A 15,858-nucleotide genomic window follows, 5' to 3' on the forward strand; every position below is an offset into this window, starting at 1 on the left:
GGTGGGGATTTGGGAAGGAGACCTATAGTGGCAGGGAATGGGTGGAGGAATGGGTGGAGATGGGGTGGGGGCGGAGGGCACAAACCGGCGCTGGGGCTATTATAAATTTGCCGGCCTAGACATTAATATGCCTATTAATATGTATACGCATCATCTGCTCCTCCTCCATTTCACAAATTCTTAAACTTGGAGGTGTTCATTATAAGGGAACTATTTTAAGTCTGTAATTAATCAATGGAAGCCCAGACAAAAAACTCGTGAGACTGAAGGAGGAATAAGAATGGAGAAAGAAAAGGAGGACTTGTGGCACCTTAGAGACTAACAAATTATTTTGAGCATAAGCTTTCGTGAGCTACAGCTCACTTCATCGGATGCATTCGGTGGAAAATGCATCGGTGGAAAATGCATTTTTCCACCGAATGCATCCGATGAAGTGAACTGTAGCACACGAAAGCTTATGCTCAAAATAATTTGTTAGTCTCTAAGGTGCCACAAGACTCCTTTCCTTTTTGCGAATACAGACTAACACGGCTGCTACTCTGAAACCTGTCAAGAATGGAGAAGCAATTCTGGAGAACGATGGTACCCAGGCATCTACTAGATTTGCTTCACACACTTTTAAACACAGTAATTCAGGCTAGTACTGCTCAAGCATTAATTGATATAATTTTTAAGTTACCCATCACCCTAGTCTCTGTACAGTACAGAAAGACAAGGTAACAGATTTCACCAATTTGCTTCAATACACTTGAGACAAAGGGTCACTTGTGAATGTTCCTCTCCATATGGCTAACTCAGAAGCTGACTGAATGGGTAAAGGAAATAGAGAAGGAATGATACTGAAGTTGGCAGATTGACTGATGAAGGAAAAACACAAGCCATGTAAGGAGGAGAAAGGGTCTGCTCAGTGTACTCAAGAAACTGTATGCCAGAGAGCTCCTGAACAGAAAACTGGATCACATTTAGAAAAACAGTAAGATGTTAAAATTAAAGGGCTTAGAGAGTCCAATGTCAAAAGAGCAATGTGGATGCGCTTTGTCCACTTTAAAGCAGAAATATGACTTGGAATGGAGAACTGAAGGGTAGAAATTCCTTGAGAAGCACTTGAGTAGCTAGAAACTTGACTAGATTTCTAAAGAAGAACAAGAGAACAAAGATTTCTGTAAAAAACAACGAGGAGTCTGGTGGTACCTTAAAGACTAGCAGATTTATTTGGGCATAAGCTTCTGTGGGTAAAAAAAATCCACTTCTTCAGATGCATGGAGTGATGTATATAAAAGCCAGGGTCAGCGTTAAGGGGTAGCAAGCAGGGCAATTGCCCAGGGCCCCATGCAATGTTCCCTCTAATTTTTGACAGACTGTGTGTGCAAAAAATTTCTTCTGTGCAAATTTTTGTGCTTCTGTGCAAATTTTTATGCACGTGGTGTTTCGCCGTGTGCGTGGGGTTTAGGATCTGTGTGCGCGCACAGCTTAGAGGGAACAGTGGCCCCATTCCACAGGGGGCATCATGAAGCTAAGTTGCTCAAGTTTCTGCTTCATCCCCAGGTAGGGGGGCTCAGGGCCCCATGCTTCAGCCTCTTGCAGTGGGACTTTGGCTTTCTGCCCTGGGCCCCAACAAGTCTAACACTGGTCCTGCTTGGTGGACTCCCTGAAACCTGCTTGCATCCCCCCCAGGGGGCCCCAGACCCCTGGTTGAGAACCACTGTGCTAAAGGTTCTAAACAGAATGTAGACATGATAACTCTTTAATTGCTTCCAGTACCATAGCTAAGAATATGAATTCTGAAAGTAGAAAAGGGGAATCTAACATCAGCAACAAAAATGCCAAGATTATATTAGTGGTAAAAGAATAACGGAAGAATGAATGCTAATGTAGTAAATGGACAGTAACAATAAGAAAAAAGAAGTAGCAGCTAAGTATGTATGGCTGCAGAGGTGAGCACAGTGCAAAACACTGATAGCACAAGGACATGAAGCAATGCACTTATCTATCAGGAATTGTCTTGATGAGCTACAAAACCACCCTTGAGGAAACTTGCATGTAGTGGAATGTGGAAGAGCATGCTCCTGTATAGTTCTATAACTCCTGGCCTTCATGGACGCAGAAGAAACAAAGGATGAAAATTCAACGGTCTGTTGTAGTGAAGCAGACTGGTATCGAGCAGCACAGTATTCAATGGCCATCAACTCACAGAGTAGTACAGAATTTTGTAACAGGGCACTTACACTAAGTATTAGGTGAAGAGATGAGTCCTGTTTGAGAAAGAGCAACATGGAAAACCAAACTGAGATGGACTGAATCTGAGGGTGGAAGGAATCAGAATGCAGCATACGGAAGCAAGTTCTTTTTTGATCTATAACATAGTTCTACTGCAGCAGTGCTTGTCTAATGCAGCAACAAGCCAGGACAGGATATAACATAATGGGTGTAGGGATCTTTCTGTGACCTTCAGTGATGAAGTCTCATCCACTTAACTACTAGGAGCTAGTGCAAATCTATGACATCAAAAGGCACAGCTGCCCAGAATGTAGCTTCAGACAATCAATCCAAATCTCTTGTTAGATCAATGCAACTACTGTATAGCTCTTCCTTTATTAAGCTGGGTGCATGCCGGTAACTTGCTTGAAACTATTTGTCCCTGATAATGAGCCCAAAAATGTACAATTTATGCCAGAAAAGCTTTTTTTGTGTAGGGCATGCAAACTCAGCCCTTTTTCCAGTTAATGAAGAAGCAAAAAAATTGAACAGAAATGTGCCAACATTGGTTTAATTTTGTATCATGCTACACTGTAAATAGGCCAATTAATAGTAGCAAAATAATAATACACCTTTTACAATTTTCATTTCTTTAACTCAGCAACATACCAGAATTAATGCCATTACTTTATCTGTCAAAAACTGATGTTCAAATATTATAATTAAAGATAAATCAAACTATGGTATAGATGTAAGCTAACCTAGAGTTTAATTTTGAGAACTCTTATAAACATACCAGGAAGTCTTAAACTTTCCCCTTAAATCATACTGAATATTTAAATATTTGCCAATTAGCATAATAAGCTCCCATAAAATGGATCCTAACATCAGGACTTCTACTTTTTGAACACTACGTTAATTCACCACTGTGTTGCTCGAGTTCTAATGGAATCACACCAGCACAGAAATGAAACAACACATTGGTGAGTCAGGCCCGTTATTTTTTAATTTATGCCTTTACTTCCCTATTTAACAATGATCCAAAACATTAAATTTGTATTACCTCTATTTTTAATTCAGGCATAACACTAGGGTCTAAACAGGAGGTACTAGCACCCCATGGTTTCACACTACACGCTCAAGGGGATAGTTTTAAATGATCTCAGTTATATACAGTGACTGCTAATTTTCTCTCTTATTTCATTCCATTGTGTTCACAGCATGGTTTTCATATCCTGGCCAGCTCCCTAACTCTAAAATCCATTTATACTGGCAAGGTTATTTTCTTTGGAGATGAGGTAGAGTATTCCTTGAAGGGAAAAAAACTAATTATTAACAGGGGTTAAAAAAAACAGCTTAGGCAGCAGTAAAGAGTAGCTTGTTGGCTTTATAGAACCTGTAGTAGATGAATTCAGTCTTCAACAAACAGTGCTGTAAGTAACAATATAGAGAATGTCTTTAAATAGTGGGTTTGACTGAATGACTCTGCAAGCCAAGTATACAAAACCACAAACCAGATCTGTGCCACAGATTTTGGTTTAGATAAGATTCTGCTACACCAGTCCCATTGTAGACTGATTCACTAGCTACTATTGTAATGGTTCTAAAATAGTGGTTCCCAAACTTGTTCCACAGTTTGTGTAGGGAAAGCTCCTGGCAGGTTGGGCCGCTTTTTTTACCTGCCGCGTCCGCAGGTTCAGCCGATCGTGGCTCCCAGTGGCCGCGATTCACTGCTCGAGACCAATGGGAGCTGCTGGAAGCAGCGCGGGCTGAGGGACATACTGGCCGCCGCTTCCAGTGGCTCCCATTGGCCCGGAGCAGCGAACCGCGGCCACTGGGAGCCGTGATCGGCCGAACCTGCAGATGTGGCAGGTAAACAAACCAGCCTGGCCCACGAGGGGCTTTCCCTGCACAAGCGGTGGAACAAGTTTGGGAACCACTGTTCTAGAAGATGTGGTCTACTAGAGGGTGAGGACCGAGGAACATGTCAAGAGCACAAATAAAAAATTGGAGGTTGAAGATGAAAGGAGCAGATTGGGGTTCTAGAGCGCCCATGTAAAGTTAAAGCCAGATGTGGCCTGAGAGGACCATGCTCTAAACATCAGACTGGTGCACTTGGTCCATGGCCTCTCTGTGGAAAAATAACTTAGGAATCAAATGAAAATGAAAATTAAGCAATGTGAACTTGTCTAAAGTTATTCTGTCTTAAACAAGTACAGCCGTTTTTATAGCTTGACAGCAGCACCTTTGTTTCTGCATGCTGGAGGCCTGTGTTGTATTTCCACTAATGACCTCTCCCCATAAATTAATTTATTGAGTGTGCATCTTGTGATGTCTGTACAGAGATTTGTGACAGCTTCCAGTTGTGTAGATGTAAAAACAGTTACATTTCAGAAAGCTGGCTGCTGTGATAACAGCACAGGGTTTAAATTAATTCAGTTTCCACTTTCCTTCCTGACTGGTAGATTGTTCTCTGAAGAAGCTAGCAGTCTGATGGGTGACTACAGAAATGCAGCAGTATTCATTGGAATGGACAAAAAGCATCCTTTGGTGACAAAAGCCAACATGTTTAAATGAATCTTTAAAAATGAAAAATGAGGTGAGTTCGGCAGTGAGAGGAGTAAGTATACAAGCATTTCACCTCTGAAGGCTGTAGCTTAAATTAGGATTAAATGAGAATGGGCTGTGAGTCTCTGCTTAGTCCCCTTTTATGAACATCATAAAATCACTGCATAATCCAACTTCCTCTGCACAGGAGAAACCTAGGACTAGAAGAGGAAGTGCTGCATGTTCAAGGCACTCTGAGAATTGGGGGAAATCTCTGATTGGAATCACAGGAACTGCAGTAGGTCAGGCTTTGCATGCACTGGAACAACAGGAGAGGGAAAACTGCCAGTTCAGATTCAGATGCACTAGCAGTGATGTTGATTGGGAAAGTTTAAGATCCTACCCCCGGCTCCCCCGCCCACACACACCATGCCTCCCCCTCCAGTCAGTATCTTCGAGACACCACTGACTTCCTGAGGAAACTACAGTCCTTTGGAGATCTTCCTAAAAACACCATCCTAGCCACTATGGATGTAGAAGCCTCTACACCAACATTCCACACAAAGATGGGCTACAAGCCGTCAGGAACAGTATCCCCGATAATGTCACGGCTAACCTGGTGGCTGAACTTTGTGACTTTGTCCTCACCCATAACTATTTCACATTTGGGGACAATGTATATCTTCAAGTCAGCGGCACTGCGATGGGTACCCGCATGGCTCCACAGTATGCCAACATTTTTATGGCTGACTTAGAACAATGCTTCCTCAGCTCTCGTCTCCTAATGCCCCTACTCTACTTGCGCTACATTGATGACATCTTCATCATCTGGACCCATGGAAAAGAAGCCCTTGAGGAATTCCACCAGGATTTCAACAATTTCCATCCCACCATCAACCTCAGCCTGGACCAGTCCACACAAGAGATCCACTTCCTGGACACTACGGTGCTAATAAGCGATGGTCACATAAACACCACCCTATATCGGAAACCTATTGACCTCTATTCCTACCTACATGCCTCTAGCTTTCATCCAGATCATACCACATGATCCATTGTCTACAGCCAAGCTCTACGATATAATTGCATTTGCTCCAACACCTCAGACAGAGACAAACACCTACAAGATCTCTATCATGCATTCCTACAACTACAGTACCCACCTGCTGAAGTGAAGAAACAGACTGACAGAGCCAGAAGAGTACCCAGAAGTCACCTACTACAGGACAGGCCCAACAAAGAAAATAACGGAACGCCACTAGCCATCACCTTCAGCCCCCAACTAAAACCTCTCCAACGCATCATCAAGGATCTACAACCTATCCTGAAGGACGAGCCATCACTCTCACAGATCTTGGGAGACAGGCCAGTCCTTGCTTACAGACAGCCCCCCAATCTGAAGCAAATACTCACCAGCAACCACACACCACACACCAGAACCACCAACCCAGGAACCTATCCTTGCAACAAAGCCCGTTGCCAACTCTGTCCACATATCTATTCAGGGGACACCATCATAGGGCCTAATCACATCAGTCACACTATCAGAGGCCCGTTCACCTGCGCATCTACCAATGTGATATATGCCATCATGTGCCAGCAATGCCCCTCTGCCATGTACATTGGCCAAACTGGACAGTCTCTACGTAAAAGAATGAATGGACACAAATCAGACGTCAAGAATTATAACATTCAAAAACCAGTTGGAGAACACTTCAATCTCTCTGGTCACTCGATCACAGACCTAAGAGTGGCTATACTTCAACAAAAAAGCTTCAAAAACAGACTCCAGCGAGAGACTGCTGAATTGGAATTAATTTGCAAACTGGATACTATTAACTTAGGCTTGAATAGAGACTGGGAATGGATGAGTCATTACACAAAGTAAAATTATTTCCCCATGTTATTTCTCCCCCCACCCCACCCCACCCCCCACTGTTCCTCAGATATTCTTGTTAACTGCTGGAAATAGCCTACCTTGCTTGTCACCATGAAAGGTTTTCCTCCTTTCCCCCCCCTGCTGCTGGTGATGGCTTATCTTAAGTGATCACTCTCCTTACAGTGTATATGATAAACCCATTGTTTCATGTTCTCTGTGTGTGTATATCAATCTCCCCTCTGTTTTTTCCACCAAATGCATCTGATGAAGTGAGCTGTAGCTCATGAAAGCTTATGCTCTAATAAATTTGTTAGTCTCTAAGGTGCCACAAGTACTCCTTTTCTTTTTGCGAATACAGACTAACACGGCTGCTACTCTGAAACCTGTCCTTTATTGTTGTGAACACCAGACTCCAAAATAAAATATATGGAAAGAAATACACTGGCAATCATAAAAATAAAATCACTGCAGACTATCATACAGTTACCTGCATAAGCAGACACTAATGATTCTAGAGGATACTAAAATAAAATTTACAACTGAATTGCAGAACAAATAAGGTCACAGAGTTTCTCATCAGTGAGAGCTGTAAAACCAGTATTCTATCATCCACCTTCTCGACACATTTTGCATTGAGACTCTGATCTATTAAACCTGCCAGGGTCACAATACCCTTATCACAGGCCCCATGATTGAAACATGATTGTGCCAGAGCTGGTGCTCCCAGCAGAGCCAATTAAAGGGGTGGACCTGCACCTGGGCTATAAAGGGTCAGAGGAGATGGAGTTCAGTGACAGCAGGGCTAGAAGGGGAACTGCAGAGTGAAGCTGCAGGGACAGAGGGCCTCTTACAATACTCCTTGAAGAAAGCAAAGAAGGCGGGCCCAACCTAGCTTCTTCTCCAGCTGCTCAGGCAGCCAGAATGGACAGTACCTCAGGGAGGAAAGGCTGTGCCTGGCTTAAGGCTGAGAGGAAGGTTCGGCTTTGGGGTTGCTTTTTGGAAATGTGTGTTAATAAAGAAACCAGACCCCAAGAATGGTTGTGATTGAATAATCAAAACTGTGTGGAGTTTTGTTTAAGGATCCCAGAAGAAGGGGAAAAAAGAAGCAGGGTATCCCTGACCAGGAGGGGGCATCGGGTAGAAGCCACCCTTTTATAATCATAATCTCAGAAATATGTACAATGAGATAAATCAGTAGTCAATGGCATGAATGATTGATTTTATTTTCATAAATATTTAGAGACACCATTACACATTCCATATTTCTGTATTCTCTTCATACAGGACTTGGGAGCACTGGGGAAGGGAAGATTGTGAAACTGACTAAAAATCACCTGGAAAGTAAACTAAATGCAGCAGTCTAGGTGATCCACTCCTTTTTTAAAATATAAATGCAAATACCAGAGGCCTATCTGATTTTCAGATCTAAGTATTAGCAGTAATAGTAAGAAATGAGACCAAGTAGTAGGAAGGTTCACAGCCCTCTTATAATGGCTTACAGCTCAGCTGGCAAAATTAGACCTGCCAATCACTGGCAGAGAGTGGGAGCAAGAAAATAAGAACGGCCATACTGGGTCAGACCAAAGGTCCGTCTCGCCCAGTATCCTAGCTTCCAACAGTGGCCAATGCCTGATACCCCAGAGGGAATGAACAGAAAAAGTAATCATCAAGTGATCCATCCTCTGTCGCCCATTCCCAGCTTCTGGCAAACAGATGCTAGGGACACCATCCCTGCCCATCCTGGCTAATAGCCATTCCTCCATGAACTTATCTAGTTCTTTTTTGAAGAAGAACTTCAAACCTCCTGTTATAGTCTTGGCCTTCACAAAATCCTCTGGCAAGTAGCTCCACAGGTTGACTGTGCGTTGTGTGAAAAAATATTTTCTTTTGTTTTAAACCTGCTGCCTATTAATTTCATTTGATGACCTCTAGTTCTTGTGTTATGAGGAGTAAATAACACTTCCTTATTTACTTTCTCCACACCAGTCACGATTTTCTAGACCAAGAATATAAAGAATATTTCATTCTTTCATATCATCACTGCAGAATATCATGTTCTCCAGAGCCCACTATTTTTGCCCCGTATCAGCAGAAGTTGCCAGAGTGAGGCAGATGTGTGACCTTTCCACTGGAAAAACAAACAAACCAATTACTAGTTTTCTTATTCTTCTGTGCAGGAATCTCTGCAAGTCCTCAACTGAAGTTTCCTTCCTAGCTACACACAGTTAAAATAAACCGATACAAATTAGAATTATAGTTGGTCTCTCAGAACAGTGTGGTAACAACTAATACTTGCACACTGATCTTGTAAAAATTTATGGACTTTCCTGAGCAGAAGAATAGTTAATTTCATCTGTCACTTGCAAGAGCCACATAGTGAAAGAGTGGGAACTGAGCATATAGCACCAAGTATCTTCCAAGAAAGTAAATCAACCACAATAACACAAATAAATTACAAGACTGAACTCAAAAATGAAAAGCCCGGGAGTTGTCTGTTCTGACAATGAGCACTTAAGAAGCAATACAGATGGACAGTACAACAGCAAGATCACACCAGATAATGAACACCTGTTTTTGCAAACATGATGAACTGATCGTTTTTGTAAAAGCCATAGATTAAATTCCACTTGTTTGTAAAATGTTTTTTTTCTGTTATCATCATTGAGGACTTCAGTGCAGAATAAAAGGCGTATATTACTTGTGGATTTGCACCTCCATCTTTTTTATTAGGTAAGAAGCAGGTATTATTCCATGACAAACTGATATCTTTAATAATAATAAATATGAAATAATTGTGAAAATGCACTGCTAAAAACCCATGCCCCGTTACATTTTGCATGTTTTCTATGTCAGAAGTACAGAATGCTTATTACATCTCTTGAGCCATGTAGGAAACATTCAGCTTATTCCAAGATAAACATGTAAATCCAAACGATCATAATGGGACCCATAATAAGCATTGAGATTTAAACCATAACTATAACAATGGGTTACTATAACTGCAACTATTTTCTGAAAAACAATTCTCCTATTTTCTCCAGGCTAATTAGCATTAAAAAGCCAAGACTCAAACATTTCCTTTCGGCAAATCAGGGAAGCAAATCATCAGTGCTGGAAGGAAGAAGCTAAGATAATATGAATGATTTTCAAAAGATACTTAGAGCATACACACTCTAAATGATATACATGGCTACCAATTAAACACCAGTCAAACTATCTGCATCTAACATCCAATTGTGAATATGCAGAGTGTACTATCCACACTTAAGTTTAAGTCTGCTAAAGGAATATACTCTCCTCCTTAAATCCAGAGCTTTCTGAAGTGGAATAAATTGCTTACAGGTAAGAAATGGCTATTAACCATTTTAATTTACATCCTTTATTATTGCTACTACAAACACTTAAAATTAGGTACCAAAAAAGAAAAAGTTTTGTGAAACCTTTTGAAACAGATTTTCAATCGGAGACACAATCTGAACAATGATTTGCTTCAGTGATTATCTTAATTAAACTGCTGTTTACATAAGCAAAATTGATTTATTTCAGTATTGCTTAGCATCATTACACCGTCTATTTAATTGTGCAAATTTCCTTTAGATCAAATCACCCACTCCACCTCAAAAAGTTATGAAATGCATGTGAACCACAAAGAGCAAACTTGGGGCAAATGTAACTGTAGGAAACCTTATAATATAGTAGGATGTGTTTTACATCACAAGATATAAAAGACTAATACTATATCACAAGACTATCAGTCTAGACCAGCATTTCCCAAACTGTGTTCCGTGGAACACTGGTGTTCTGCACGATGTGAACAGGTGTTCCGTGAAAGAATCATAATTTCAGAAAGGGTCTTGAACTTGATTTTTGTACTACTTTATACGCGCTTTCCAGTTAGAAATTGTTAGTTCAAGTTATTTTAAATTTGTATTTTTGCTTTGTTTTATAAAATAAAATATATTTGAGTATAAGTAACGCAATTTTTTATTTGAAAAACCAAACGACTACAAAATAATATTATAAGTGTTCCATAAATATATACCAGGTGTTCCATGGTCAAAAAAGTTTGGGAAATGCTGGTCTAGACGATTTCAGAGTAGCAGCCATGTTAGTCTGTATCCGCAAAAAGAACAGGAGTACTTGTGGCTCCTTAGAGACTAACAAATTTATTAGAGCATAAGTTTTCATGGGCTACAGCCCACTTCATCAGATGCATAGAATCGAATTTATAGTAAGAAGATTTAATATATATATAATATATATATTATACACACACATACAGAGAAGTTGGAAGTTTCCATACAAACTGTAAGAGGCTAATTAGTTAAGATGATCTATTATCAGAAGGAGAAAAAAAACTTTTATAGTGATAATCAAGATGGCCCATGACAAGAAGGTGTGAAGATACTTAACTTAGGGAAATAGATTCAATATGTGTAATGACCCAGACACTCCCAGTCTCTATTCAAATCCAAGTTAATGGTATCTAGTTTGCATATTAATTCAAGCTCAGCAGTTTCTTGTTGGAGTCTCATTGGATACCTCTATATGCTAACCATGACCACCAAGAAGGACATACATCTTTTTATTTTACATTCAATTCCGCATTCATCTTGATAAGAAAATACACTCATGATCTGATGGTAGAATACTGGCTATTAACGGTGCTGAGATGAAGGTTTTCAGCAGATCTTAAGCTTGGGAACAAAATAACTACAGTTGCTGGTTAATAAATGAAACCTGGAAAACACATTACTTTATAGTGTCGTTCTGAAATCAGAAGTGCATAGAGGTTCAAATCAGAAATTCGGAGGACAGTGCATTTATTGGCCATTCATTCAGTAAATATTCATGCTGCAAGAAAACAGACAAGTTTTCAATGATGTTATTCAACAGATTTGTCGAGAGTTCCAAATACAGGCTCTCCAAGTAACAAACTTTGCCCCAAGTTATTGAGCTTAATGTCAAAATTACTGGCTAAGATTCTATGGCCGACGTTCTGCAACAGATCAGACTAGATGATCATAATGGTCCATTCAAGCCTTAATATCTATTAAAACAATACTACAGTACAAAATTAAACTCACTGAATAGTGGCTTCGTTAGTGTTTTATTTACTTCCTTATACTGATTGTGAGTGAACCTCCAGTTCTGAATTAAGAATGCCTAACGAAAGGAGAATTAGGGCTGGAGATGAAAGCTTCGGCAAGAAGAAAACCTAAATTTTGGCTCTTGGGAATTTATCTGATAGTGTCTAAAAAGAGGATTTTTCTGTAGTCTTTAACTATGCATTTTTTTCAGTTGGACCCATTTTTTAAAATGTGGAGAGCAAAAAGGAAACGAGCAATGAAAACATGTGTTTAGTGAGCTGCCTTTTTGCTTTAGTTCTCATAAGAGCTATCCTAGTCTCTTGTCTGTAAACTACTGAGCAAAAAACTGCATATACTGGCTAGAGTTATAGGGTATGTTGAAGGAAACTTCCCAGATGAACCTCATGGAGTTGGCTCTGAATTCTCCACTGCGGGATACGGAGGAATTTTGTCTCCAGGTAAGAGGCATAGAGTCCCAAACCGGAAGAGATTGGGGATTCAAAAGAGATAGGAAGTTCCAACCTTGTAGATTCTGCACCCTCAGACTAGTATACCTCTCTTACCTTTCTTCCTTTCTCTCAGGAAATTTTGCTATGATTGGTTCCTCTGCAGGCAACTGGCACTTAAAGAATACAGACACAAGGAGAAAGTTAATGCAGCAAAAAAGAGCATTAACTTGTACATGGTTCTCTGCCAGTGCTAGACAGGAATATACTGCAGACAGTGGGAATCTCATGCCTCCTTTCCAGCTCAGGACATACCTCAAAAATACTCAGCCCATCAACACGGTTTTGATAAGAATGAAGGGGCTTCCATGGGCTTGGGGGAAGAAAGAGAGAATGCCATGTTGGTTCTGCTCTTCCCTTCCAATCTGTTTTGCGTCTGTGTACCTCACATCATTGGGCAACACAGGACCACTCTCGATACTATGCTAAAAGAACTCTATTTCTCTATTATTCAGTGTGCTATAGAGCTCCCAATCATGCAAACAAACACTTATGCATATACTTAATTGTAAGTACGAGTAGTCCCATTGAAATCAATGGGGCTACTTTGAGACATAAAAATTATGCAGATGCACAAGTATTTGCAGGGTCAGGACTAACACTGTAAAGGGCTATATTTGGCCATCAAATGCCAAATTCAGTACACATAGCAAACATAGTCCACAGATGCATTTAGTGGTCCTCATTGAGCTGATCTGTATTGCTGTAAATCTCCAATGACTTCTTATTGGCATTGCAAAAATAATTATTGGCTCTTAGTGGACCTGAAGGCTCTGAATGTTGCTGGAGAAAATCAGATGTACAGCATAATAAATGCACTGCTTTGATTTTGCTTAACTCACACTTTCAATGTAATATATCACTTCACAGGGGAAAAAAAAAAATCAAAGCTCCATAAAGAGTAAAAACTAAAGAAAAATTAAACTACAGAATATATATGACCTATTAATTTTGCCTGATAATGAAGTGTTTTTGGATGATTTCTAAAACTCACTTTCATTTTGATGCTTCATTTATTTTAATCTAGGAGATAATTAGAGGGAAATCAAACCCATCCCCAAAGCAGAATAGTCACCTGTCTAAGATGACATTCATTTGCAGCTTGCAATTTCTTTCTAAATTTTTTCCCATGTGTTCAAACTGAGTGTTACATACACTGCCAAATTTTATTTAAATCAATGTCCATTAACAACTTATCACTAAAAATAAACTGGAGGATGTTTGACGCATGGTTGGTTTTCAAAACATGACTTCTTTATGTTCTTTTACTGGTCTTAATGGGCCTGATTCAGTTCTAACTATGCAAGCATTAAGAACTGGAATAGCAATAATATTGCAATGGATACATATAATATTTTGCTTAGTCCTCTGTGTCTTTAGCTGGTTATTTAGCTATAATCTTTAAGCTGGACCCTTACAAAGAAGGAATGTGTGTGGAAAGGAGAAACAGAGGCACATTTTAGAACTCACTGAAATCCAGCTGAAACAGGTTAGAGAGGAGAGGCACAAAATGAAAACGCTATAAAACATTTTCTAAGAAAACAACCCAGAGGTATTTGGTGCTTGAGTCCTATCACACTAAAGTTCTGCACCAGCCCAATATTGTTACACTAGTATAAAATTGGTATAGGGTATCAGAATCATGCCCTTGACCTTTGCATATAGTGAAGTTTGCACTATGGACCACAGCCCCCACCAGAATCTACATCCAGTCAACCACCTTAAAGTCCCCTGAATGTTTTGAGTACAATTCTGTTCCACCTTTAAATTGACTACCCATTCCCCACTAGGCAACTGACTATTTTCTGGACACACTAGCACATGACTCCAAAAGCTTTGTAGACTTTAAATAAAATTAACCCTTGTTGCACAATTTCAGCGACAGTCAACCCTGGAGTGAATCCTCCTGAAAGAGAGACTCTGGCAGGAGCATGCCATCGTCAGTACAAGAGACGGTATTTAGAAAGAGGAGGGATAAATCGTATCTTGATGCAAGGAGAGCTGTTGCACCTGAATTGCTATTCATCCAGATGAAAATAAAACACATACTAAGAACTCAGCTCAGACATGGCAAAAACCTCCCTGAGAAGCACTGAACAAGACTCTCTTGTGCTGATGATACCAAGATACCCAGTAACAAGATCATCTGTAACCAGATTATCTTGAGAAAAGCTTTGTCACTGATGAATTCATGCTGTGATGAGACAGTGCTTTATCTCATCACAGGATAATCCTATTATAAATTATTTTGCAGTGAAAATGTGCCATAAAAGATGCTCAATGGGTGAGTATTCCAAGCACATACTGAAGTGCTTCACTAACTTCCTTATTTGTAACTATATGCTGCACCTTGCATCCCATACTTAAATATAGTTAATGAATGCATGGAATAATGGCTGAATAAATATAAAGGAGACATAGCCTAATTATCGGAATAGAGAATTAGATCCATTTTGCAGATCTCAGTGTTGAAGTACTCTTACTAAGGGTTAAAATTAAATATAGTTAAGATCAGAGAAAGATTGCTAGGTAATCAGTCAGCAACAAATAAATGTAAAAAACACTGCATTTGAAAAAAATTTAGCAGATTTTGTCAAAAATCATGCCTTGATTGCATGCTCCTTAGCAAGCAGAAGATAAAACTTTCCAACTGTATATAACCCCCCCCACATATACATAATTCTACTTTTCCTGCTCTTTCTTTCAATACAAGGATAACAAAATTGTCCTTGAACTCATCATAGAATATGAATAACCAATTAAAGTTTACTGCTAAGTGACAAGAGGAGAAAGGCAGACATTTTAGAGTAGAGACAGATCCATAGGTAAAGGTTCCTTAGTGAAACACCATTTCCCCCTTCCTTGGCTCCAAGAGATTGCTTAAAAACAAGGTGTTTCATTAAAACAGAAAGCATTTCTGCTTTCTCTTCTTAATCTTGTCCCACTACTGGCACTTCTGTGCAGGCTGTATTACTGTTCCTCCAATGCAAGTCTCATTCCCAGATCAGCTCCAACTTTAAAATACAGTAGTAAGTATTACTAGTTACTGACTATTGAGCTTTAGAACGATTATGTTTATTGTCACAGAACAAGGAAACAATTTCTACATGCAATTTCTACCTATTTCAGCTCAGATAGGTGCAAGCCATTCCTCAACAGAGCATTGTGTGACTTTCAAAGCAAATGTATACACAAATCTGCATTTCCTGATTTTGTGAGTCAAAAATGATGCTTGGGAACCAAAATTTATGGATTACAAGATCATTGGCACTAATGATGGATCAATTTATTAGAATAAAAGTGCTCAAAAAATACTAGGATGAGTATGCAATAAGGAGCTATGCACAGGTAGTTAGATCTGATCACACTGTAGTTCTTTAGAAAAGCATGAACAATTCTGAAAGCAAGGTTTTAAAACCCAAAAACTTTTGAGCATTACTTTTAGGATTATTGATAGACACTACTGACAAACAGAAGTCAAGTCAACAAACTTACTGATTATCTTTTTTCTTCTTTTTGTGAGGGTCCATTAGACGAAGGGTATCTCTGATGACAGCTACTTTTATTTCTTCATCAACGGCGCTCGGGACATTTTCAAAAACTCCTGGAGAAAGCTTTAATTTGCAAAGGATACAATTAT

General features: G+C 39.7%; 1 protein-coding gene across 4 annotated transcripts in view; it reads right to left on the reverse strand.

Moving 5' to 3' along the window:
• TTLL11 (tubulin tyrosine ligase like 11) overlaps positions 1-15,858 on the reverse strand; it is a 123,580-nt gene that overhangs the window by 68,337 nt on the left and 39,385 nt on the right. For all 4 annotated transcript variants that reach the window (XM_038374293.2, XM_038374292.2, XM_038374295.2 and 1 more), the window contains one exon: positions 15,714-15,832. In XM_038374293.2, the coding sequence (XP_038230221.1) occupies positions 15,714-15,832 (119 nt within the window). The remainder of the gene's footprint in view (positions 1-15,713; positions 15,833-15,858) is intronic.

This window comes from Dermochelys coriacea, chromosome 16 (genome assembly GCF_009764565.3).
Source record: "Dermochelys coriacea isolate rDerCor1 chromosome 16, rDerCor1.pri.v4, whole genome shotgun sequence".
Taxonomy (NCBI): Eukaryota; Metazoa; Chordata; order Testudines; family Dermochelyidae; genus Dermochelys; species Dermochelys coriacea.